The sequence below is a fragment of the Pseudorca crassidens genome, chromosome 3, assembly GCF_039906515.1.
Source record: "Pseudorca crassidens isolate mPseCra1 chromosome 3, mPseCra1.hap1, whole genome shotgun sequence".
NCBI classification, from domain to species: domain Eukaryota; kingdom Metazoa; phylum Chordata; class Mammalia; order Artiodactyla; family Delphinidae; genus Pseudorca; species Pseudorca crassidens.
In genome coordinates, this window is record NC_090298.1 from 123,727,094 (window position 1) to 123,753,457 (window position 26,364).

Below are 26,364 nucleotides of genomic sequence, written 5' to 3' on the forward strand. Positions count from 1 at the left end.
GCAGGTGGATGGTCCAAGGCCCATATCCCGGGACAGGAAGGTTAACAGACAGCTCTGAACTCTTGGAGCCAGAAGCAACTTCTGCCTCAGGGGAGAATCAAGGGGCCTTCCAATCACCTCTCAGACCCACAACAGCTTAGCAGCCACAGGCTAACTGGTTCCCGGGATAGGTTCTCGTAAGTCTTGTGGGCTCTGAAGTCCTGCATGCAGAGTACTCTTGTCCAGGTCATGTGAAGTGTGCTGTCTTGTTCTCAGCGTCCACCGATCCCAGGGCAGGATCTAGACCTTCCATTCTGAGGAATGCCAGCCTTAAGGATGCAACCTCATTCCCGCAAGCTGCTTTGGCCCTTTCATCCCATCTCCTGCTCATGGTTGGTGTTCTCCTTGTGATAGCTTGATGGTAACGGAGTTGATTCCAAAGTTCTTCAAAACCAGAGGGACCTTGTTATTCCTATTCAGTGTTCTCATTCCCCACCTGGTGGATGTGACTCGACCCTGAATACCTCCAGTCCCCAGAGGTGTGAAAGTCAATGTGTGAATTGCACTAACTTAAAAAAACAAAAACAAAAACAAAAAAAACTGCTTCATCCCTTTTAGAGCCCTGCAGGCTGAGATCATTTTAAGCACTGACCCTGCCCTTTACACCCAAGCTTATCCTAAGCAGAGCTCAGCTGCTGCCATGGTCCCGAGCAGGGAGAGGTGTTTCACCAGTCCTGAGTTCAAGCCCCCAAATGCGACTATGGGCAAAAGCTTCTTAATCATCAAACCTTGAACGTCAAACTGAAATAATTCCTTATACGCTCAGAGTAGCTTCTGACGTGGTTTCACCTGGGCGTTCATCACACGTAAAAGCAATTCACCAGGAATTACCATCCCCTGATCCTCTCCCGCACCTGCCCCAGCCTACACACAGATATTGTGCTGAGAAAACAGTCGTGCCCTGCAGGCTTGAGAATGCTGCCGTGGCCACCTGCTGTGTTTATCTGCCTAGCATCCATGCCCTCCTCTTCTGGGATCACAAATTGATTTTCTTCGAGTTACGGACAGTCCACGTGGTTCAGGTGGCTCAGGAGCCGGGTGTGCTACCAGGTGTGGCCAATCAGTCCCAGTCTCCAGGCCACAGTGCCGAGGTCAATGGTGAACACGTGACCAAGCCGGACCAATCAGAATCCGTCTCCTTGGCTGGCACTACGGAGAGAACCTCTCTCCCCCTGAAATCTCTTAAGCAGGTAAAAAATGCAAACTTGGTGGCGCTGATGGTCAGTTTTGCTCCCACACGGAAAGAGCTTTCCTAAGAATGAAGCACTAAAGGCAAGCAGGGCTAAGAGATGGAGAGAAACAATATTCTCCATCCAGCTCTGCTTCAATCTACCCAAATCTATCCCTGAAGTTTTCAGTTACACCAGACTTCAAAAAACCCTTTCCAAAATTTTTTCTTTGCCTATACACGTCTAACATTTGCAATGAAAAATGCCCTGCATAAATTCTAATTGGATCCAGGAGTGTTTCCCCAAAAGGGTTTAGTATAACAGGTTTGGCAGAGCGTAAAAGATGATATAGAAGGTGGACACATTTTGAAAGACATAAAATTTCTCAGAGCTTTTAACTTGATGATATGTACTTTAAATCTCTCAGATTATTAGAGTAAACAATACTTTCCCCACACTCATTAGACACCTTGGGAACAGTCGGCTAAAGAATATACTTTGAAACATGCTTTGGTTGAATTTTCTCAAAGTCCAAGTTTTTAGAAAGAAGCAGAAAATGCTTTAAGGGGATGACCTAAACAAACAAACAAAAAACCCAAAACAAACAAAACTTTTCAGGATCTGTTCTGTACTCAACTAGATTTTTCCCAAATGGCCTTGTACATTAATGCTAATTTTGATGAACATTAAAAAAAATTAGTTATTCCCCAAAGTTTTAATAATGGCCATCTAACTCTGTGGCCAAAACAAAACCTCAAGCTCAACTGAAAGGACAGAAAACTCCCAAATTTTCTCAGGGTTTACATCAGTTGTGCCCTCCTACTAATAACCCTGTCAGTTCTATGGTGCAGTCGTCACACTTTAGGTCGACCGGCATGACACACACAGAAAAAGGCTACACAACCACAGCTGCGATTTTATAGTTATTTTAATAACCAGGTTTACATTAACAGTCACTTGATGAACTTTTTTTTTCTTAATTTCAGCTAAACTCAAAACACAGTTTTCTTCACGGTTCAAAGCAAACAGCTCTTCGCGTTCCAGAGCTGCCTCACAGCTACCACAGATCACAGGGAGATTTACTGTCTGTCCATAGTCACCAGACACAACTGAACACCCACACACCATTTCCAAAGGGGAACTTCAAAGGAATGCTGGCTGCTCAGGACAGCCCACGTGTACACTGGGACTCGAGCTGGAGTTTTCCAGGGGAGAAGGCCTGAGAAGCTGTGGCAGGAAGCTGCTGGGAAGATCTCTCAGGGGGAGGCCGAGTGCAGGCTTGGGATTGAGGCCTGTGGAGCAGAACATGACTCTGCGTGAAGTCATGAAGAAAAAGGCCATAGGATGGCTGGACTTAGAAGAAACCCATTCTCGGGATAACTACAACACTGCCATCTTTAGAAAACTTAGAGGAAATATCTCTAGTGGGACAGCTGATTTAACAGTTCTACTAATAATACCTTCTCAACTACCCAAGATGGTGGCCGCCCCAGAGAGAAGCCCAGGTGACTGACATCCCCCCCTTAGAGAGGGGCCAGGCCAAGAGATGAGACAGCAAAAGAAAGCTTGGGGGAGACGGAAGACCCGGCATGGCCTCCCACACGTGGATGAGATGCCAGGGAATTCTGAGAGGGCTGTGACTCACCGCCATGTTCTCTTCCTAAACCCTCAGGACAGGGCTCTTGAACGGGTCTCATAGAACAGGGCACGTTTGAATATAAATTTTAACTTAAGTAACAAGGCATCAGAAATCAAAGTCAAGAATATGGTGGGAGTTTTCTTGGAATTCTCAGAACTTTCTATGCTTGGAAAGTTACTAATTGTACATGAAGACAGGGAGACTTCCTCAGATCCTGCTGCCCATCGTGAAGACATAGAGGGGTTGTTCCTACAGCATAGGAAACCTGTGTAGAATATAAAGTTCTGCTTGAGTGTTTCATTCAGAAGTCCCAAGTGCAACCAACTTGGCCATGAAAGATTTATTTTTCAAAGCACAGAGAGGTCATGGGGAGGATGAGTTGGACTCAGGCCGGGTAAGAGCAACAGAGGGCACACAAGTGGATGCTCAGACTAGAGTCATATACGTGTCTTTTCCTCCATCTGGTGGTGATAGCTGGTACTGCAACGTATCCTAAAGCCCAGCCCAGCCAATGAGGCATATATACAGATGCTTCAGCTCTGACTAGCTCCTCTGCTTGCGAAACTGTCATTCTGAGTTCTGTTGTACCACAGGCCCCCAAATCTTTGAGTTATAAATCAAGAGCTACATCCTCCCCTTCGCTTATGTTTCCCTTAAAATAAAGGCACCGTGAAAAAGCCTTAAAAACAGCAAGACTCCTTTTATGAAGGGAAATCATCTTTTTCATGATTAGAACAGAAAGTAGCTTGCTAGGGAAATCCTCTTCCTTGGCTATTTCCAAATTCCTTTTTAGCCACGTGTCCCCTTTTCTCTGGCCTTACTAAAACTTGCAGAGATAATGGCTTCTCCTATGCACCTGAAAGGTGCTCAAGGCCTGCTCTTTTCATGAAAGTATTTAGTACACAGAGTTGCGGGGTCTACCAGCTGAATCCCCTGAGCACCGAAGTCTGATCCCAGGTTCAATCTATTTTTCCTGCATATGGGCCTCTTGGTTCTACAGATCCTCATTGGGCTCACAGAACTTGCTCCAAAACTGAATTTTCAGAAGTGGCATGATAGGGAATTGGACATTCATGTCTGACAGACAAGGTGGATACGAATGCTTTACGCTAATTTCCTTTACGTGTCATGTCACTTCCACTCACTGGGAGATTCTGGTACTAAAACAAAAAGTTCCCCTAAGGCATATGCTAACGGAAGGGGAAAGAGATGGTTCAGAATTGACAAAGAGAAGCACGGCCACAGAGCATGCACCTTCTGCCCCAGACTGGCTTTCCCACATCCCTGCTGGCCTCCCATAGGAGCTGAGACTCCTGATTAGTAATAAAAGCTAGGGAACATCTAAGCAAACACATTTTTAATAATGACAAAAAAATCATATTCAATCATGGATGTGCCTGGATCTTAGGAGATCAAGAGAATCACTCACCCCTGGCAAGAGAAGCCCATCTCAGCTCCAGTCCTAACTCGAGAAGCCCCCGCTTGCCTCGGTTTGCAAAGAGCCGTGAGAGGTGAGCTCCAACACGTGTTTAGAGGGAGGCGCTATTTAAGCGTGGCTGCCCTCCCCCCAGGGCCTGTGCTGTGCTCCCAGCTGCTGCCTTTTAAGAGCACCAAAGAGGCAGGGAGGGCAAGAGCAAGAGAAAGGTCCATTCCTCTCTCCCCTCTTCCTTCCCAGCCCAGGAAAGAGAAGAATTTGAAAGCAACAGTGAGAAAAAGGCCCGACCAAACACTGGCACGACCAAGCAGGTGGAAGCAATGGTTGGGTTTTGGTGTTTTGGTGTTTTAATAAAATGTTCCAAGGGATAAAATCTACTAGGAGGGGATGTGACAAAGTCCAGAACCCGAAGGCTGCCTGCCTTCTCCGCAGACCCCAGGGGACCATGATGGCGTGACAGCTGCCCCGAGTGGCCATCTTCCGTGGAAATCAACGTTACTTCATCAACACAATACACAAGACCCCTTATGCTCACCCACCCGCCTCCCCCGCACACACCCTACCCCAGTCCCTCTGAGCCCTCTGCCTTGCTCTGGGCTCCCACCACCCACTCACCCCAAATAACTGGCGTCCCTTTTGTTCATTTTCCTGACGTCCCAGCTTTGTCTGTCCCCTTGTCATAAGATGCAGCACTACACACGCTCTCAACACTATATAGCGGATGCTTTTACCTTAGTGGCCTGATTGCATGCATGTAAATGGGGGGTAGGGGCGTCCAACAAATCAAGGCTATGCATAAACAGAAAACAAAGCAATAATCGTAAAGCTAGGCAAGCGAGCGTTAACATTGGAGAAACATAAGGCTTGAGGCTTATTGATTCTTTAGATCGAAACTGTTTGGATTCACTTTCCTTCTTAAATATTGGTGTACCATTTTGGCTTCAAAAGAATCGCTTCTTGCTTCCGCCCCTCTCTTTGGGGGAGGGGTCGCTTAACTCAGGGATGTGATGTTAGAACGGCCTCCAGGGGGCGCCACGATGCGCTTGCTGGCCGAGCGGACCCCCTCATCCACTTGGGTGCCTGCAGGTGGCAATAAGTTCCCAGGGATTAAAAAGGGAGAGAGACAGGGGGGTGTGGACAAGAGAGAAAATGGATTAATTTGAAGAGTGTAAGATATTAAATGCCTTCCTCATCTCCCAAGAAACTTCCATTCCAGGCTGTCACAGCTATTCCAGGCTTTTCATACCCACCATCCTGAAAACAAGCCTTTGCCAGGAAAAGCCAGGGTCTTAACTGGATTTCATCGGACCCTCGGCATCATAACAATGATAATAAAAAGAACAACGGGAATGATATGAAAAATAGCTGCTCACATTCGTTTTGACGAGCAACGTTTGAAATACTCATCAGATCATTCCATTCTGTCCTCACCGCTACCCTTGAGGCAGGTACTGTTATTACGTCATTTTACAGAGGAGGTGACTGAGGCTGTGAAAGGTTAGGCAACCTGCCCAGTGTCTCACAGCTTGCAGTGGTGATAGTCTGGCCTGGGGCCGCAGCTAAAAGGAAACACTGATATGATATGCACTCATGTCCTTTAGAAAGGAGCCAAAAAAAGTTTACCGGTGACAGTGGCCAGGGAGCAACAAAAAATGGAAAAACACTGAAAAATTTCTGGCAACTAGGATATGTGATCTCTGACAACGGCACCTTAACTTTTAGCACTTTTCGTCTTCCTCCCCTATGGCCCGTTATGTCTTTTCCTCCCTATCTTCCTGTTTCTCCCACTTCTTCCTCCTCTTTCTTGCCCACAGATACTGTCCCTTTACATGTCTCTTTCCTTTTTTGTCATCTCATTTCCCTCACTTTACAATTTTCAATATAGTGATGCAAATCTACACTTATTTTTCCCCATTTTAAGGCTACTGGTTATTGAGCAATTGAATATTTTCTATGAATATCATAGTTCTTAAAGATTCATGATACAGCTAGGCCATGGTAAATGTTCAGTAATTGCTAGCATTATCATCATGACAAGGAAGGGGAGAGTAGAATTAAAATCCTAGATTAGAAGAAGCTACTGCAATTTGAGCATAAAAATAATCTGAGCTATCTGGTAACCTGGGCAAACAAAGGAAAGAAAGCATACTACAGGGCTCTCTAACGCAGAAAATCACGCTCAATTCATAAGGAAGTCATCCCGGCCCCGCCCCGCCCCCGGCCCCGCCAGGTGTGATCTCTAAGCAGAATTGGCCATCACTTAAACCTGATCTTTAACCTGGCTGAGCCCTGGCTTCCTTTCCCACCAGGACTTCTCTTTGGTTCAGCAAACGTCCCAGCTTGCGGCCCAGTGACCGTCTCCCTAGAAGGCAATCTGGGTTAGCTCCCGGCATCACCGCTAACCTCGCAGCGCTGAGCTTCCCCTCCCCCTTCCGTGCTCCCCGTTTCACTACCTTCACCATCAGCTTCTCCGACTCACCTGACAGGCTAAATCCGGACTGATGGAGGTTCCTCACAGGCGGGTTGGGCCGCGTGGGAGAGCCCCGGGTGGAGCCGGCGGGGGTGCCCCCCTTGGGCGTGGTGGTCAGGTCGAACACCGGCCCGTCATACATGCCCCTGGGCACTGCGTGCAGGTCCGCCATCTGCAGCAGAGAAAGCGGGCAGCAAAGTTTATTCGCTCAACGGTTAAGGGTGTGTTCTAGGTAGCACAGAGGTGGCAGTGAATTAAGTGCATGTAGTGAGAGCCAGAAAGCAATAATCATGTTATTTTTACTAGGGAGGCAATGTACAACATGATAAAGATACTTAACACTGCTATACGCTATAAATCACATCCTAAGCGTTTTCATCACAAGGAAAACAATCTTTTTTCTATTTCTTTAATTTTGTGTCTATATGAGATGATGGTGTCCACTAAACTTATTGTGGTACTCATTCCATGGTGTATGCAAGTCAAACCACTACGCTGTACACCTCAGACTTATGTTTGTGCTGCACTAGTCAATTATATCTCGATAAAACTGCAAAAAAATTAAAAGGTTATTTTAAGGAAAGGAGAAGCAGTATAAAATAAATAATGTGCGGTGTTGTGACAGAGTGACCATGGAGGTGGCGGGTGAAGGCCTCTCTAAAGAGATGAGCCTCTATCTTAAGGACCAAAGGAGATTGTTGGTGGGGCCAGGGTGGAGGGAGGGAGGGAGGGAGGAGGCTGGGGGAGGTGTGGATGGCAGTGTTCTCAGCAGAGGAAACTGCCAGTGGGAATGTCATCAAACAGAAGAACCTCCCATGCGGCTGGAGCAGAGCGGTGGGAAGGGTAGCAGTTTGAGATAGGGTCATAAGTGCTGGCAAGGACCGCATGGGAGCTCCATCCTCACACTCCTCAGCACAGAACAAAAGCGGCTGTCCTCATTCAGTGGGTCTGACCCCCTGGCCTCTGGCTGTGGTCCCACAGCACCTGCCCTGGGACCGTGGAACCCGCCAGCAACATCAGCAGAGGCCAGGCGTGGTGGAACCAGAGCTCACGGTCACATGAAACAGGGCGCCTCCCACAAGGGTGCTATTATGCAAACACCGCAAGACCACCCAAGGCAGCAGAATGGCCGGCGCACAACCTCTGCCTGTTTCTTATCATTGCCCAGAGGTGAGGCAATGAGGACACGCCGACAGCTGACATCACAGGACAGCTCGTTGTAAGATCCAAGGAAGCTGGCCACAGAGGCTTCCCTCGCATCCATCAGTGACTCAGGTGCAGGTGCAGAGGCAAAGCTCACCACATTTGCAGACGTTAATGATTCAGGTGAGATGATGACTATATCTGTACTCCCCCCAAACCTTGACCAATAACTGTATTTCATTAACATCTCTTGGGGTCCAGAGGCTAAGTCACATTCATGGAAATACAAAGCTGATACCTCAGACGTTTGAGTTTCATTCTCTTCTCTATTAGGCCAAAACTGGAGTGTGGAATTTTACTCCATACTAGCTACCTTTAAAATACCACTCATAAAGAGAGAAGAATGGTGAAGGGATTTAGAGCACTGTCATGAATGAATAGCGGAAGGCTGCAGGGGTATTTAGACCGAAGGACAGATGACTTTGGGAACACACAGGTGCTCAGGTGGGTTTAACTCGTTCTGTGCAGGTGCCTGGAGCAGAACTGAGCTTGGTGTGCTGCAGGGAGGTAGACCTGCAGAACGAACGAAGTTCGTTCTCCTGTGGAGGCCACGGATACGGCTGCTGCCACCCATTGGGCTCTGGAGGACATGGATTCTCTCTGGCTTCTACTCAACAACTGCCTCGGTAACCCTACATCTGAAACTACAAGGAACTTCCCAAGTAGGAGCTCAGTGATTGGACAACCAAGATCATGCTGGGGCTATCTGCACAAAAAAGGCTTCTCAGAATTCTGAATATTTCAATTTATGTTTCTGTCTCCATCATAATTCTAGAATCCTCTATTTTTGATTTTATAACTGATTGGATTATCTGTTCCCCTTCCAATAAAACATTAAATTTGAAAACAAAAACAGACAAAGAAAAGAAGTTGGTTCTCACAGGCAGGGGTGGGCAGCTGCCTCATGAGATGGGAAGGCCCCCTGTGTTGCCAACATCCACCCAGAGGCTCGACGACCACTTACATATTGAGTTTCTGTGATTCTCTCTCTAAGAGGTACTGCAGTAGGCACCCATTTCCTGTCCCCAAGCCCCCGCCCCAATGTCGCCACGACTGAAGACTCATTCTCCCTGCTGGTGCGGGTGTTGGCAATAGGAAGGGCTCACTGGAGTCCCACCCAAGAACTGCCCTCAGATGAAGAGAACCGCTAGGCCCAAAGCCCCACCCTCTGCTCCGGGGCAGCCCACATCCCATACTGGTTTGTAGGTTGGCGGGGGTGTGTGTGTGTGGAGGGAGTGAATATAAGGCCCAGACCCCTGTCAAGGACCAGCCCAGCTGAGGTCCAGCTGAGGCCTTGGTTACAGCTGCATCCCAGCCTGACTTCTCCCTCTGCCCTGTTCTGCTTCTTCATTTGGCCACAAGGGGTGATCCTGAAAGCAACACCCAGGAAACCTCTTGCGTGAAAATCTCCCCTTCGGAGCCTGTTTCCCAGGCAACGTACTCTGCAGGGAAGTTGGAAACCCCTGGGATGGGTCCAGGCACAGAGGTGGCATGGTTCTGTTTCCTCTGGCCTGGCCCCCAGTGACTTACACAGGGAGCCCCCTTCCTCCTCTCCCCACCATCTCCCCCATCCCATGTGCACAGATGACTTTATTCTGTCTAACAGACGAGGTCAGTAACACGGCTCAAATCCCACAATCCCAGAGCTGGTCAAACCCTGTTTTGAGGAGCCCTAAGGTTTCCCTACAGGAAGGCGACCTGGAGATGAGTGTGGGGATAGGAGAGGGAGCTGGAAAGACAGAGTTCTGGGCCTCACCCCTCCATCAGCTAGAGCTACTCTGTCTGTAACGTGTAGGGAGGTAGGCAGACATGTACACAAACAGGTACCCATATGGCTGTGTATGCATCTACCTATTTATCTGTGAAATCAGGGACATAAATAAGATTTTATATGAACCACAGAACTTGCTAAAAGAGTTATAAACATTTGCCCCAGTGGAGCAGCAACAGACAGATGCGGGATGGAACAAGGAGGGGTGGGTGTGGACTGCTGGTTCTCTTTGTAAGCCTTGAAGAGTAAATTATTAACAAAAAATAGATACAGACTTTATTTTGAATTATTAAAATGTTTAATTACTTTAAGGAAAAGCATTCTAAAAACGGGGGGGAAATCGTTTGCAAAAAAGCTTTCTTTAGCCAAGAAAGTTTTTGAATCCCCCTTTTATAGTCCATTAAATCTGTGCAATGGTCCTTTGGGAAGAGATCGGTGCTGTGAATTTCTTTGGGAGGATCTAGAGCACACAGACCCCTCCCAATCTCATGGTTCCTGTCCCTGTGCTGAATGGGACACAGAGCCCATCCCCCCCCCACCTCTGGGCTCTGCCTGCTTCTCACCTTCCTCCGGGCTTTAATGCGCTTGTAGACATAGTCCGAGTAGGGGCTGCAGGGAATGAAGCGGCCAGCCCCCTGGGTCACGTGCAGGTTGCCATCTTCCAGCATGATTTTGCCCTGGCAGATGACCACCAGAGGAGCCCCGCGCAGCTCCATCCCTTCAAAGATGTTGTACTCTGCAGCCTAGAGACAGGGGCGAGGGACGAAGCCTTGGTTATGGGTGCAGTAAGGACAGAAAGAGGAACGCGGTTCTCCTGTGCTTGGGATCCTGCCTTCAGCATCCCTAGGAACTGATTCACCAGGTAAGCCAGGAACAGCTTACAAAGCATCTGCAAGCTTCTAGTGGGTGGAGGCCTCGGGAGACAGATGCTTGCTAAGAGTGGGCTTCCTGGCCAAGAGAAGCATCCAGTCTTAAGTAAGGTCCTCACGTGGAAGAAAATTTTTGTCACTGGCAGTGTTCGAAGAGAAGGTGGATAACTACCAGAGATGGTGTATTTGCCATCTTGGACTGGGTAGATGGGTTACATGACCCTTAAATCCCCACTAGCTCGAAATTAAACAATGTAATATGACACAATGTTGAAGCAAAGGCCACTGCCACCCCAGATGGGCTTCTTCCCTACCTCCTTCATTTATCCAATAAGTGCAAGGCATTATTGAAAAGTGGTTAAGGATATCAGCTTGGAGTCAAGTTATCTGGGTTTGAATCCTAGCTTCACCATTTACTTGCTGCATAAATTATTTAATCTCTGCATCTCCACTTCCTTAATAATAGTGCCCACCTGAAGAAGACTGTTACAGAGATTCAACAAATGAAAAGCACAGTGCCTGAGACATAAGTGCTTGAAAAATGCTCTTTTTACTAACAAGCACTGTATTTTTAAAACCCTTTCTGTTAGGTACTGGGCTTTAACCGTCATCTTTCACATGGAACTCCTCATGAGGAAGTCATCAGAGCTGTTCACCAATTTTTTTCCCATTCTTTCTCCTTCTAGGCACAAGGTATCCATGTACTTCCTGACCTCCTGGAATAAAGTATGGCCTCCGGCCTGGCTCTGGCCAGTGCAGGGTGAGAGGAAGTGAGATCTCGGAAAAGCTTTCAAAGCCATGTCCTGGTCCCCGACCTCAACAATCATAGCACGTGTAGAGAGCTGGTGCCTCTACCAGCCCCCAACCCTGAGCGACTGTGATGGGCAGAGCCCCTCTCCTCTGCCAACCCATTTTGGAAAGCAGGAGTGAGAAAGAAACTGTTGAGGTTTTAAGTCCCTGGGAATTGGGGGTGGTGTGTCATTGCAACACGTCCCTGCCTGACTATCCCGGTTCAACACAAACACACGTCTCTCACCACCACGTTCCCTGCCCACGTTCCCCACTCTGCTCCACTCCCACCTGCTCAGGTCTTACCGACTGGTGGTTCTTGGCAGAGACGATCTTGACGGCATCTGGATCCCAGATCACCAGGTCGCTGTCAGAGCCCACAGATATTCTTCCCTTGCGGGGATACAGATTGAAGATCTTGGCAGCATTTGTGCTTGTCACGGCCACGAACTGGTTTTCATCCATCTTCCCCGTGGCCTGTTGAAACGTACACACACAAAATGGTCCATCTAGGGCCTCTGAGCTCAGAGCAGGGGGACCACGAAGGCCCACATATACAAAGAGGGACCTCTGAGACGGTGAGCACAGAAGTCCACCCAGCAAGCTACAGAATCAGTGGGGCTGTCACCATCACCCAGAGAAAATGGTTAAATGCATGGCTTAAGATGGAAGTGACGAAGAACTACCATCCTGCAGCCTGTGGAACGAAAACCACATTCACAGAAAGACAGACAAAACGAAAAGGCAGAGGACTATGGACCAGAGGAAGGAACAAGATAAAACCCCAGAAAAACAGCTAAATGAAGTGGAGATAGGCAACCTTCCAGAAACAGAATTCAGAATAATGATAGTGAAGATGATCCGGGACCTCGGAAAAAGAATGGAGGCAAAGATGGAGAAGATGCAGGAAATGTTTAACAAAGACCTAGAAGAATTAAGGAACAAACAAACAGAGATGAACAATAGAGTAACTGAAGTGAAAAATACACTAGAAGGAATCAATAGCAGAATAACTGAGGCAGAAGAAGGGAGAAGTGACCTGGAAGACAGAATGGTGGAATTCACTGCCATGGAACAGGAGAAAGAAAAAAGAATGAAAAGAAACGAAGACAGCCTGAGAGACCTCTGGGACAACATTAAATGCACAAACATTCACATTATAGAGGTCCCAGAAGGAGAAGAGAGAGAGAAAGGACCTGAGAAAATATTTGAAGAGATTATGGTTGAAAACTTCCCTAAGATGGGAAAGGAAATAGCCACCCAAGTCCAGGAAGCGCAGAGAGTCTCAGGCAGGATAAACCCAAGGAGAAACACGCCGAGACACATAATAATCAAATTGGCAAAACTTAAAGGCAAAGAAAAGTTATTGAAAGCAGCAAGGGAAAAATGACAAATAACATACAAGAGAACTCCCATAAGGTTAACAGCTGATTTCTCAGCAGAAATTCTACAAGCCAGAAGGGAGTGGCATGATATACTTAAAGTGATGAAAGGGAAGACCCTAAAACCAAGATTACTCTACCTGGCAAGGATCTCATTCAGATTTGATGGGGAAATCAAAAGCTTTACAGACAAGCAAAAGCTAAGAGAATTCAGCACCACAAAACCAGCTCTACAACAAATGCTAAAGGAACTTCTCTAAGTGGGAAACACAAGAGAAGAAAAGGACTTACAAAAACAAACCCAAAACGATTAAGAAAATGGCAATAGGAACATACTTATTGATAATCACCTTAAATGTGAATGGATTAAATGCTCCAACCAAAAGACACAGGCTTGCTGAATGGATACAAAAGCAAGACCCATATATATGCTGTCTACAAGAGACCCACTTCAGACCTAGGGACACATACAGACTGAAAGTGAGGGGATGGAAAAAGATTTTCCATGCAAATGGAAATCAAAAGAAAGCTGGGGGCTTCCCTGGTGGCGCACTGGTTGAGAGTCCGCCTGCCAATGCAGGAGACACAGGTTCGTGCCCTGGTCCGGGAAGAGCCCATATGCCATGGAGCGGCTAGCCCCGTGAGCCATGGCCGCTAAGCCTGTGCGTCCGAAGCCTGTGCTCCACAACGGGAGAGGCCACAGCAGTGAGAGGCCCGCGTACCGCAAAAAAACAAAAAACAAAAAAACAAAGAAAGCTGGAGTAGCAATACTCATATCAGATAAAATAGATTTTAAAATAAAGAATGTTACAAGAGACAAGGAAGGACACTACATAATGATCAAGGGATCAATCCAAGAAGAACACATAACAATTATAAATATGTATGCACCCAACATAGGAGCACCTCAATACATAAGGCAAAGGCTAACAGCTATAAAAGAGGAAATCGACAGTAACACAATAATAGTGGGGGACTTTAACACCTCACTTACACCAATGGACAGATCATCCAAGATGAAAATAAATAAGGAAACACAAGCTTTAAATGACACAACAGACCAGATATATTTAATTGATATTTATAGGACATTCCATCTGAAAACAGCAGATTACACTTTCTTATCAAGTTCACAGGGAACATTCTCCACGATAGATCACATCTTGGGTCACAAATCAAGCCTCGGTAAATTTAAGAAAATTGAAATCACGTCAAGCATCTTTTCTGACTACAACACTATGAGATTAGAAATCAATTACAGGGAAAAAAACGTAAAAAACACAAATACATGGAGGCTAAACAATACGTTACTAAATAACTGAGAGATCACTGAAGAAATCAAAGAGGATATCAAAAAATACCTAGAGACAAATGACAACGAAAACATGATGATCCAAAACCTATGGGATGCAGCAAAAGCAGTTCTAAGAGACAAGTTTATAGCCAATACAATCCTACCTCAAGAAACAAGAAAAATCTCAAATAAACAATCTAACCTTACACCTAAAGGAAATAGAGAAAGAAGAACAAACAAACTCCAAAGTTAGTAGAAGGAAAGAAATCATAAAGATCAGAGCAGAAATAAATGAAATAGAAACAAGGAAAACAATAGCAAAGATCAATAAAACTAAAAGCTGGTTCTTTGAGAAGATAAACAAAATTGATAAACCTTTAGCCAGACTCATCAAAAAAAAGAGGGAGAGGATCCAAATCAATAAAATTAGAAATGAAAAAGGAGAAGTTACAACAGACACTGCAGAACTACAAAGCATCCTAAGAGACTAGTACAAGCAACTCTATGCCAGTAAATTGGACAACCTGGAAGAAATAGACAAATTCTTAGAAAGGTATAACCTTCCAAGACTGAACCAGGAAAAAATAGAAAATATGAACAGACCAATCACAAGTAATGAAATTGAGACTGTGATCAAAAATCTTCCAACAAACCAAAGTCCAGGACCAGATGGCTTCACAGTTGAATTCTATCAAACATTTAGAGAAGAGCTAACACTTATCCTTCTCAAAAAAAAGAAGAAAAAAAAAAGATAAAGAAGATGGAAGTGACTGCTCTGGAAGTATGCATTTTTTTCTGGACATGTACATACATTTACTTACTTATTTATCCCTTCTAACTCCAGAAAGGATTATAGACAGTTCACAGTAAAAACAAATGTAATTATCAGCCCATATCTCAGATAATATGTTTGTATTTGCATGGGCACAGGATAAATATGGAAGAACCTCACCCAAATGATAACAATGGTTATCCCTGGGTTGTGGGATTATAAGTGAGTTTTGTTTTCTTTCATGTGTGTACTTTTCTGTACTTTCCAAATGTTCTTTATTGAGCATGTATCATGTTGGTAATTTTAAAATATATATTATTTTTTAACAGTTCCAGATAGTGCCAAGATAAATATATACACACATTCATAAATAGATAACAATGTAAAAAAATCTAAATTTGTAAGAGAAGAGACAAATATATTTATACTTTCCCCCTTCACAAAACAACTTGGGTAAGGAAAGAAGAATTTAGTTTAAAATCTAGTTTTGCGCTTCCTGGGAGCCAAGAAAAGGGAAACTTGGATTACACTGTGTAGATATGTATTCTATTTGGCTCTGAAATGAGTGGCTTCAGGGTTTTAAAAATAAAACAGAGGGAAGGGATCAACTTAATAATGAGTTATTTATTAATTTTACTCAAATCTTAGGAAGTGACTTCATTTGCATGACTTTTTTTTTTTTTTTTTTTTCAGCTTCTGTGATGTTAAACAAGGAAAATAAAACCAGGCCACTTTGCCAGAAGACTCTGACAGACAATCACCTGTACAGCCCAGATGACCACACACCACTCCTTGGTGAGCAAATGACCTGAGTCTTAATCACAGACCCCTTGCTTATCATTTCAGAGGGTTATATCCAACCCTCTCAAAAGAGATAATAAAACCCTCCAAACAAAAAGAATTTTTAATTCACTATTATTTTAAGCACAGATCATTCATACCATCAGATAAATGATCTGTGTTTCTGGTTCCTAGCCCTTAACAATCTAGAGGAGGCCTCCTCAGAACCTCAGGCCCCAGGATTCATCACTCTAGAAGGGACATTCCCAAACCACCTGAGCCACCTGGCTCCAGAGACACCTGGGCAGGTATGAGGCCTCATCTGTGCCCCCAGCACCCCCATGACAGGGCAAAGAGGAGCAGCGGCAGGAGGCTCTGATCTGGCCCTGGATGCCCTCCTATGACCGTGGTCCTTACCACGGCCTTGTCCCAGATGACAGACATCCGCTCTTCCACACCGCTGGTGCCCTCGGGAATGGCTGTGAAGTTGTCCTTCCCGATGGCCTTCTGGGCAGTGCTGAAGGTGCAGTGGGCACTGCCGGAGAGCTGCAGGTCCCCACTGGCGAAGGAGAAAAGCTCCATGTGAACGGGGAGGCTAGAGGCACCGCAGGGGCCCAGAAATGAGGGTCTAGGGTAGGCATGTGAAGTGCCATGACTTGAGTTTGGAATCCTTCTTCTCCCTCTCGCCAACTATGCGAACTTGGGTGAATTTCTTCCCCTCCCTAGGGCTCAGTTACCTTATCTGGAAAATGAGGGGGTGGGATTAGATCACCTCTTGTGTAACAAAAATGACCCACATGAGTGATGGGACTTATCCACAGAGGGCAGCAGCAAACTAGTCTCCCTGTAATTTTGGTTAGGTGGTCATCAAAACAGAGCAAATGATTTTGTCTCCCGGACCCTCAGTTGCTCAGTCTGTGAAATGGTGATGACAGTTCCTCACTCACAGCGTTGTTATGAGGAACAATGAGATCACACGTGTAATCTCACCCTAGTGCTCGACATACAATATGTATTAACTGCTGTTACCATTACTAATATGATCACTGTAGTATCTTTTAAAATACACTAGGGAAGAGCCTGTTATCTGTGCTCAGCACTGCAGGGGAATTCTCGATATTTATTCCTCACTGCAGACTCTAGTCTAGCGGATGGATGGGCGGCTCCAGTCTTCACCCCATCGTTCCCAAGATGCCCCCACACAATGCCCGCTGCTTGTCATTCTGCACCAACCTGGCCAGCAAGGAGTTGATGTAGTCAGGGGTAGTTGGGTCAGGACTCAGAGGCGGGGATGTCACAAACGCAGCCGCCTTGGCCCAGTTCTTGCTCCAGTAATGGGTCCCATCCGTGCCCAGGCTGGCGGTGATGGGCTCACCAAAGACCACGTTTCCTGCAACAGGTAGGACAGAGGTAATGGGTGATATGATATATGTGCTGCCCTGGGCCGGGCTTAGATAATCATAGCCCCTAAGCCTACCCAAGGCTGTGGCTCTGGAGTCAGGCAGGCCTGGGTTCAAGTCCATGTTCCCCCACTTTTCTAAGCCTCTGCTTTTCTATCTTCTAAATGGGAACAATTCTGTATTCTGTAGAAGCCCCTAGTTGCAAGATGGAGCATCAATTCTCAAATTCTGAGGCAAATTAACATTTGAGGCAAAAAAAAAAATATATATATATATATATATATATATATAAAAATTGGAAGATTCATCCTCATTTCAGAAATGTTAAAATGTGGAATAAATAGGTCCTGGGGCTTCCCAGGTGGCGCAGTGGTTGGGAGTCCACCTGCCAATGCGGGGGACATGGGTTCATGCCCCGGTCCAGGAAGATCCCGCATGCCGCGGAGCGGCTGGGCCCGTGAGCCATGGGCTCTGAGCCTGAGCGTCCAGAGCCTGTGCTCCGCGACAGGAGAGGCCACAATGGTGAGAGGCCCGCGTACCGCAAAAAAAACAAAAACAAAACAAAAAACAAAAATAGGTCCTGGAATTGATGAAATAAGATGATGTCTACTTCTCAGCCTTGTGAAAAAGAAAGGTTTGGCATACACAAAGTGTCTGCCACATAAGAGATGCTAAGCAAATGTGATTCCTTTTACACCTCTTCCTCTTCCCCACTGTAGAAGCCCAAAGCCCCATACGTGCCCACATCACTGGGAACCGCTACATCCTGCTGTCGCAAAGACATGCTTTGGTTCCACAAAGTAAAACCAATTCCTGAGGATGACACATCTTATTTGCATCATGTTTGTTACTCCTTAACCTAAAGCAATGAGTAATTTGCTCAAGGACACCCAACAACCAGGGACACAGCAAAGCTGAGGTTAGCTTCCCGGACCCTGTGTCTAGAATGAGAGGCTGGAATGCCCAAACGAAGGAGAGGGGAGGAAGGATACTGGGACATACACTGATCTAAACTGAGCTTGTGAAAGAAGAAGGGACAGTGATACAGAAGGTAAACGCTATCTCATAGAAGGTGGGTTGCTATCAAGTTTCTCTGTGCCAGAATCTTGGGCTAACGATTCCTGTGCAGCCCTTGGCTTCTTTAAGTTTGCTCCTCCATCTTCCACATTCAAGTTCCCCACAAGGTGGAAGTTTAAGAAGGCCCTATGGCTAGGATTACAGGTTTTGCCTTGCTTCAACTCCAATCAATTTTAGGTTTTAGTTGCCTGGATTTCTGTGTTGGGAAGAATTCTAAATATGCTTCTGGTCTCACTAGAAAAGGCTCAGGATTGATTTGTGATGTCTGCCATGGGCAAAAGAAGGAAGCAATGGCAATGATTCATATAGGACAGACCTGTTCTTTGGGGCGGCAGTGAAAAGGATCCACATAGGACTGAAGAGAATTTCAAGGACTCTCCAAAAATATTTACCAAGCTAAAGCATATGGGACCAAAAAGAAATGAAGAAATGAAAGTCAAGGCAAGCATTCAAGTACTATTAAGAGAAATACAACCTTAAAAGTGGAAGACCTCTCCCTGTGGACTATCTTTAGATGGAAGACTAGAATAAGTAGAGATTGTAATTACATTATTGACACAATTGGATTTGGAGACTAGCTCTCCAAGCTGGGAGATTCTGGACAAGATGTGCTTCAATTTCCTCTTCTGAAAAATGGTGATAATAAATGCCAGTTTCTCCTGGTGCTTTGTGAATTCTACATAATAATACATTTAAAGTATTTCCCCTCAATGCAGGGCATACAGTTGGTCCTCATTAAATTGAAATTCCTAATGTTGATTCTGAGCAGCCGTGCAGAGATGCTGAGGAGCACTTGGGGATTAAACACCCTGGGGCTTAAACAGTCCCCTGGTCCAGAGGGAAGAGTGAACCCTGCCATACACTGTCTTCCTGCTCTGAATGCTCTTGACTCCTTCCCTGAGAATGACGGTTCACGAGATGTTTATTGGCTTCCATCTCAGCAGCCGGTTTTTCATCACTAAAATAATGCCTCCCTTCCACCCTGGAGACACAGCTGTACTAGTTCTCCTTGCCAGAAAGTCATAAGCCAGGAGGCTAAGGGTGAGGAATTTTTCTACATGGAATTTAAAATAAGACCCAGCATATAATTGAAACACACTGTCTTTGAAGCCCCCAGGTCATCCGAGAATGGGTCCCAAGCAGGATGTGGCCATCAGCACGAGGCAAGACAGGGTGAGGATAGTAGGTGGCCGTGGGGAGAGGAGTGGAGGTGTCCCTGTGCACTTTTCTTTTCCTTTTTCCCTTCTCCAAGAATGGGTAAGCAGCATTGGGCTTCATTCCTGGTTCTGTCCTGATGACTCATACCCAGCGAAGCAGCCAGGCCATATCATATGGAGACACTTAAAAGCTGAGCGAGAAAACAGCAGGCCTCCCATGAGCAGGGTAAGGTGAGCAGGTGGTGCCCCAGAATCTGCCAGCTAGAAAGGCTGGCGGGGCAATTAGGGAGATTCCCCTCCCGTAAGAAAAGGGTCCCGTTTGCCAGAAGGTCAGGCAGCCAAACACTCGGCCATCGGTCAGTTGGGACTATTTTTAGCCACCCCAGTCACTCACTTGCGGAGTTTTACAGACCAGTTCTGGGTTTGGTAGATGAATCATTCAGCTTGGTCCCACGGGCACACGGCAGTCACAATCATACAGTTGGGCCTAGGAAATCCTCCCTCCCAACCAAACGCAGAGCCCTACGGCTCCTGTGTCTCAACCACACTCTGTTCACAAGGGAGCCCATTAGTGCGTCACTGAGGACAAGAACGGAAAGCAGGAAAGCAAGTTTTGAAATAAGGGTAAGCTTGAGCTTAGCACGAGGTGAGCAAAGGAAGCCGAGTTAACAGCCATGGAGAAAAGAAACAGAAGTCAGAAGGCCATGGGGACAGAGCCAGGTCATGAAGGCCACACCACTGGATGTCCTTTGGAGACCCATTCAATGCCTTCTCTGAAATAACCTGGGCTACCCTGAGTGGCTCAGGGGGTGGGACCTCCTCCCTACACACTGCCCTCAACCCTGGCCAATCAATTACACCATCTCCGGAGCAGATATTTGTTCAGAGATGAGCCCACAACCCAAGCCAAGGCAGTGGCAGTATTCCTGGGGACTTTCACTTGAGCTATTGGAAAAGATGTTCTATACTCCCTCACCATGCCCCCACCAAGTGTAGAGGACAAGAACAGCTCTTAGCATTTATTCTTGTCATTGTTCATACAGAAAAGAGAGGAAAGCAGAGTCCAGAAAGGAATAACAGTGATAGAGCTCTAATATCAGTGTTTAAACCCCTTGATCCAGCCATGCCTGAAACACCCTCAACCAATAATTTACTTGTTGAAGTCCATCTGAGTAGGGTCTTTGACTGCTGCACCAAATATAATCTTCATGAATATGTCCAGTTATAAAGTTCAGATAACATGAACTGACAGTGAAAGATCCCAGGGAGGAAAAGAGAGGCACCAATTCTCCAAAGAACTGATTCAAGCTGTGTCGTCTCGGGCAGACCACTTACCCTTCCTGAGCCTCAATTTACTCATCTGCCAAGTAGTAGAAATCCTGGGATCCTGCCATCCACACAGGATGCAGAAAGGATCCAATGGGCTAACAAGGATGAGGGGCTTCCCTGAGAGCAAGGCAATGAGCAAAATAGGCACCATGTATCCAGGACAGCCAAGGGAAAGGAGCCACATGGCTCGTTAGGGGCTCTGAGATCTTCGGAACACAAATCACCTTTTTTCCTGGCTTGTGAGATGAGGTCAGCTGCACTCTTGCTCATGACCTTCGTGACGTAGAGAGGACAGTTGGTTTGGCTGGCGATGGTGATGGCACGGAACACAGCCTCAGCTTCCAGCTGCAAAAAAAAAGTCCCCGGGAGTCAAGGGGAGCACGAACCTCTCAGAGTGCCACTCCCCTGTCTCTACAAACTGAGAATGCAGCGCTGCACAGAGGTTAAAAGCCTGGAAGATCTGCAGTTAGGTGCCCTGGATCCAAACCTCAGAACTACAGCTTCCCAGCTGTGTTGCTTCACTGGGCTTCTCAAAAGTGCAGATCAGCCCAGAGATAAACCCACCCACCTATGGTCAACTAATCTACAACAAAGGAGACAAGGATATACAATGGAGAAAAGACAGTCTCTTCCATAAGTGGTGCTGGGAAAACTGGACAGCTACATGTAAAAGAATGAAATAAGAACACTCTCTAACACCATACACAAAAATAAACTCAAAATGGATTAAAGACCTAAATGTAAGGCTGGATACCGTACAAACTCTTAGAGGAAAACATAGGCAGAACACACTTTGACATTAATCGCAGCAATATCTTTTTTGATCCACCTCCTAGAGTAATGAAAATTTAAAAAAATAATTTAAAAATGGGACCTAATTAAACTTAAAAGCTTCTGCACAGCAAAGGAATCCATAAACAAATCAAAATGACAACCCACAGAAAGGGAGAAAATATTTGCAAACGAAGTGACTGACAAGTGATCTCCAAAATATACAAACAGCTCATGCAGCTCTATGTCAAAAAAACAAACAACCCAATCAAAAATGAGCAGAAGATCTAAATAGACATTCTCCAAAGAAGACATAAAGATGGCTAACAGACACATGAAAAGATGCTCAACATCACTAATTATCAGAGAAATGCAAATCAAAACTATAATGAGGTATCATCTCATACTGGTGAGAATGGCCATCATCAGAAAACCTACAAACAATAAATGCTGGAGAGGGTGTGGAGAAAAGGGAACACTCTTGCACGGTTGGTGGGAATGTAAATTGATACAGCCACTATGGAGAACAGTATGGAGGTTCCTTAAAAAACTAAAAATAGAGTTACCATATGATCCAGCAATCCCACTCCTGGGCGTATATCCAGAGAAAACCATAATTCAAAAACATACATGCACCCCAATGTTCATTGCAGCACTATTCACAACAGCCAGGACGTGGAAGCAACCTAAATGCCCATCAACGGATGAATGGATAACGAAGATGTGGTGTATACACACACACACACACACACACACACACACACACACGAATATTACTCAGCCATAAAAAAGAACGAAATAATGCCATTTGTAGCAACAAGGATGGACCTAGAGATTATCATGGCCCTAGAAATCATCGTAAGTAAAGTAAGTCAGAGAGAGACAAACATCATATGATATTGCTTAAATGTGGAATCTAATAAAATGGTACAAATGAACTTATTTTAAAAACAGAAATAGAGTCACAGACATAGAAAACAAATTTATGGTTACCAGGGGTGGGGGAAAGGGGAGAGTAAATTGAGAGATTGTGATTGACATATACACACTATTATATATAAAATAGATAACTAATAAGGACCTACTGTATAGCACAGGGAACTCTACTCGCTACTCTGTAATGAAATCAACTATACGCCAATAAAAATTAAAAATTAAAAAAGGAAGTGGAGATAGGGAGGGTGTATCAGGGGACGGTGGGGTGAGAGCAGTGCCTGGCCAGAGTGGGCGCTGCATCAGCAAAGCTAGAGTTTTCCCTTGGCCTATTCTCTCCTCTCCCAGTGATTATCACAAAGGCCACATGTGATGGAAGTCTTTGCTCCCCAGTCTGCCCAGGGCAGAATCTCTGGCAAAACACAATCCCAACACCAGTATGTATAAATAACCAGTGAAGGCAACTAGGCATTAAGTCCTTTCCTGCAGCAATGGGTGGTCAGTGATGGGTTCGCTCCCACAGGCATTTCTTACACTAATAATTCCCAGGCTTCTCAGCACAAAGATTTCTTTTATCACTGATTTTCCTCCAGCCCACCCTAATGTAGAATTCATGTTTTCAAATATACTAACCGACCCAGTTGAATTTAATGAGTAAGAAATAATAAATCATCCCTTATTTTATTAACAAAGCAGGATCTTAGAGCTCAGCCTCTCTCATGAGCTGGATCTGTGTTCTGGTTCTGCCACTTAGAAGCCAGGTGATCTCAGGGATGTTACACAACTTCCCAAAGACTCAGTTTCCTGGTCCATAAAGCGGGGATAATAATAGGACGTGACACACAGGGCTGTTCAGAGAATTAACAGAGTTCATCCTTGTAAGGCAATTAGCTCAATCCTGGAACAAGGCAAGTGTTCCTTGAAGGCTAGCTATTGGTTGCATTGCTGATGACGGCTTCTGACCAGTGGGACAGCCTGCGTTACTACCCAAAGCCCGAATTAGTCCAATTCAGCCCAACGCAGACATGCTGGCGTTTTTCCTCTCAATCAGCAACAGCTCCTTTTTAGATGGATATGACCCTCTGGTTAGCCATGCAACCCAACACTTTAAAAAATATCGAAAATAGCTTGCAGATACATGCCCAGTGTTTGTATAACGCAAACCAGTCACTGCCCTTGGTGAGTGTGACTTAGGAGAAAGACTCTAAGAACTTGGCTGGTCCAGCCAGCATCCCCCAAGCTGCACTTGTTCCACGTGGTGAGATCAAGATCCTGGAGCCCCAAGCACAGGTGAATGTGGCCACCTTCCTGAAGCACCCAGACGTCAGAGTGGCTGTCTCAGAGCCTCGGCTTCAGCTCTCTGAACAGCATTACTCCAGATGCTATCTAGGTGTGCTTTGAACTGAAGAGGGGCTTCAGAGCCCCTCCTGCGCCCTCCTTCTTCATGCCTGTGCTGCCCACTCCAGCTCCTCCACGACTGCAGTCCCGGCCCCTTTGATCCAAGCACCGCGGGGTTTTCAGCACCTTGACAACATGACTATCTTTGGAAGGTTACATCACCCTCCAACTTCACCCAAACGGGCTTCCAGTGTTGTCGAGATCTGCAGCTGAGAGGCTTTTTACTAAAAAGGAGATGGGAACAGGGAGGAGAGTAGGGTTGGGGGGGGGGGGGTGGAAAAACAAACCAAGGAACAAAAATAGACTCTGCTCAGAAATCCCCTGGCTGCTGCTGCAGAAATCGATCTTGCCAGGACTTCTCCACAGTGAACAGCATTGAAGAAGTTTCACAAACAGTACTGATCACCCTGGCCTACTCACACAGGGTAAACAATTTTCCAGTCCCTCAAACGTGATGGCCAGTGGCTTAATCTCTCTGAGCTCCTGCTTCTTTATGTAACGATAATACCCAGACTGGGGCAAGGATAACCGTTATCTCCATTAAATGCAATGAGCGTAGTACTGGGTATAGGCAAATACTCCAAAGAAGGGACCTGGTATTAAGGAGACCGACTTTTCCGGAGGGCTGTGACTGTAACCTTGATCACACAATTATAAATTATTTCAACTGGCAACAAAAATATCATTAAACACAATGGAGCTTCTAGGGTGCTAATAATGTTCTGTTTCTCCAACTGGGTGCTAGTTACACAAGTGTGTTCAGTTTGGGAAAATCCATTCCTTTATGAGAGGAACAGTATTCTCTGTGTGTGCTACGTTTTCTTTTTTAAAAAGATCCTAACAGAGACAGCCAACGGGAATACTGTGATTTCTGGTTCTGGCTCCTTCTTCTTCCTGTTGTAGAGAGTACGGAGCTTGGGATGATACAACAGGAAAGGATTTGCTTTGTTGACATGGAGGGCCTGGAATTTGCTGCAGGTGTCAGACCCAGGCTGATCTCCCAAAGCCAATGTGGTCTCAGCCATATGGGCAGCCCATTCCCAGCTCCAGGCCTGTGCCAGCAGCTGAAGCTGCTGACAGCTCAGAGACGTGGAATCAGCCACTAGTTACCATTCGTTGGTTCTTTAGCTCCTAAGCACTGATGCTAATTAGCATTCATCTTACACGTGGGAAGAACGTACTTGGATGACCTCATCACCATACACAAATCAATAGATATAATGACTATGACAAACCCATTCGGCCCCCTGTCGATATTGTGCAGGACTCATAATATGGAATAAAGGAATAGTGGAAATGTCTGAGATTCACATGATTAAGAAAGGATTTAGATATTTACCAGTCCTAATGAGTAACTGTGCAACACCCTCCGACTTGTATCGTCTTTAGAGAGATCAGGGGCCACAAGTAAACACTCCCTTTCCACTCCTTGCTAATTTCCTCAAGGGCCTTGAGTTGGGTCAGTCAGATGTGGTCTTTGGAAGAAATGTTCCAGTTTCTGTCTGGTATTCAGAGTCCCACCACCTTTCAGAGATGTTTGTTCACACACCTTATGTGTGTGTGCCAACAGAGGGGGAGCTGAACGCAAACACTACAATGTAAAATGGGCAGCAGGCCATAAAGCAGGCTGCTGCGATGACGGGAGTCTCCCGGAAGATGAGGCTAAAAAAAAAGAGACTCCATTGCTACTGCTTCTCTCCCTCCACCCCTCTCCCTACCACATCCTCCTGAAAATTACCTCCTCTGGTCTGCTCAGTACATGGCCTTCTGGGCCAGTTATCCCCATTTCCAACATCCGGGTTTGCTCCTAGAATGAGAAAAGAATGGAGAAGAATTTTTATATGAGCTCAACCAAGGTTTGAAAGAGTTAGGCTGGTATATTCTAATCTAAAGATGTGTTCAAGGGAAAAAAAAAGAATCAAATGGGGATGTTGAACAAATTTGTTAATTCTATATCTGGAATTGCAAAACAGGGTAGAGTCTTAACTAAAAGAAGAAAAGAGCCTTTAAGGGTGGCTTTTTTTATTAAAAGGACAACAGTCTGTCAAAGTATCAAGTTTTTTCTCCATTACACGTCAAAAGTTCCACCAGCTCACTCATTCTTCATTTCTTTCAGATGCAGACACTTCTGAAAGGACACTGGCTTAACTCGTTTGTTTATTCATTCATGCATTTTGAAACCCATTCCTTCAACAAAATGTATTGACTACCTGCTCCGGGAGAGGCTCCAGGTTAAGCACTTGAATTAACGTCACAGAGTTTACAGTTTCCTGCTCTGTTTCTCAAAGTCTGCTCCATCCACCACCTGCATCAGAATCTGCTGAGCTGCTTTTGTAAAAGTGCAGATGTCTAGCTTTCCCCAGGTCTACCAACTCAGAATACATGAGATCAATTATAGGTTTCTGTATTTTAATAAGCCCCTCGGGCTTTCTCATGCTTTAAATGTTTGGCTATAATAAGCCGATTCAGAATTTCACCAGACTAAATCATGCCTCTAAACAGCATTACCTGACTTAGCCTTTTGGTCAAATTCTATTTAACTAGGCTGTGGATGTGGCAGAGCTCTCTACCCCTCATAGCTGATGGCTAACTTCCTCAGACTCGGCCAGCTTTCTGGAAGCAGGAGGCTGGGCTAATCGGAACTGGCACAGATCCTCAGCCGCAGATCTGCAGTTCTGCAGGCATTC

General features: G+C 45.7%; 1 protein-coding gene across 3 annotated transcripts in view; it reads right to left on the reverse strand.

The window, feature by feature from the left end:
* Positions 1 to 2,118: 2,118 nt before the first annotated feature.
* The window catches only part of DPYSL3 (dihydropyrimidinase like 3), a 114,423-nt gene continuing 90,177 nt past the window's right edge, over positions 2,119 to 26,364 (reverse strand). For all 3 annotated transcript variants that reach the window (XM_067732164.1, XM_067732166.1, XM_067732165.1), the window contains exons 7-14: positions 25,416 to 25,484; positions 20,800 to 20,920; positions 16,846 to 17,002; positions 16,030 to 16,171; positions 11,691 to 11,861; positions 10,290 to 10,469; positions 6,762 to 6,924; positions 2,119 to 5,362 (exon numbers count right to left, since the gene is read on the reverse strand). In XM_067732164.1, coding sequence (XP_067588265.1) covers positions 5,274 to 5,362; positions 6,762 to 6,924; positions 10,290 to 10,469; positions 11,691 to 11,861; positions 16,030 to 16,171; positions 16,846 to 17,002; positions 20,800 to 20,920; positions 25,416 to 25,484 — 1,092 coding nt within the window. In that variant the 3' untranslated portion in view covers positions 2,119 to 5,273. The remainder of the gene's footprint in view (positions 5,363 to 6,761; positions 6,925 to 10,289; positions 10,470 to 11,690; positions 11,862 to 16,029; positions 16,172 to 16,845; positions 17,003 to 20,799; positions 20,921 to 25,415; positions 25,485 to 26,364) is intronic.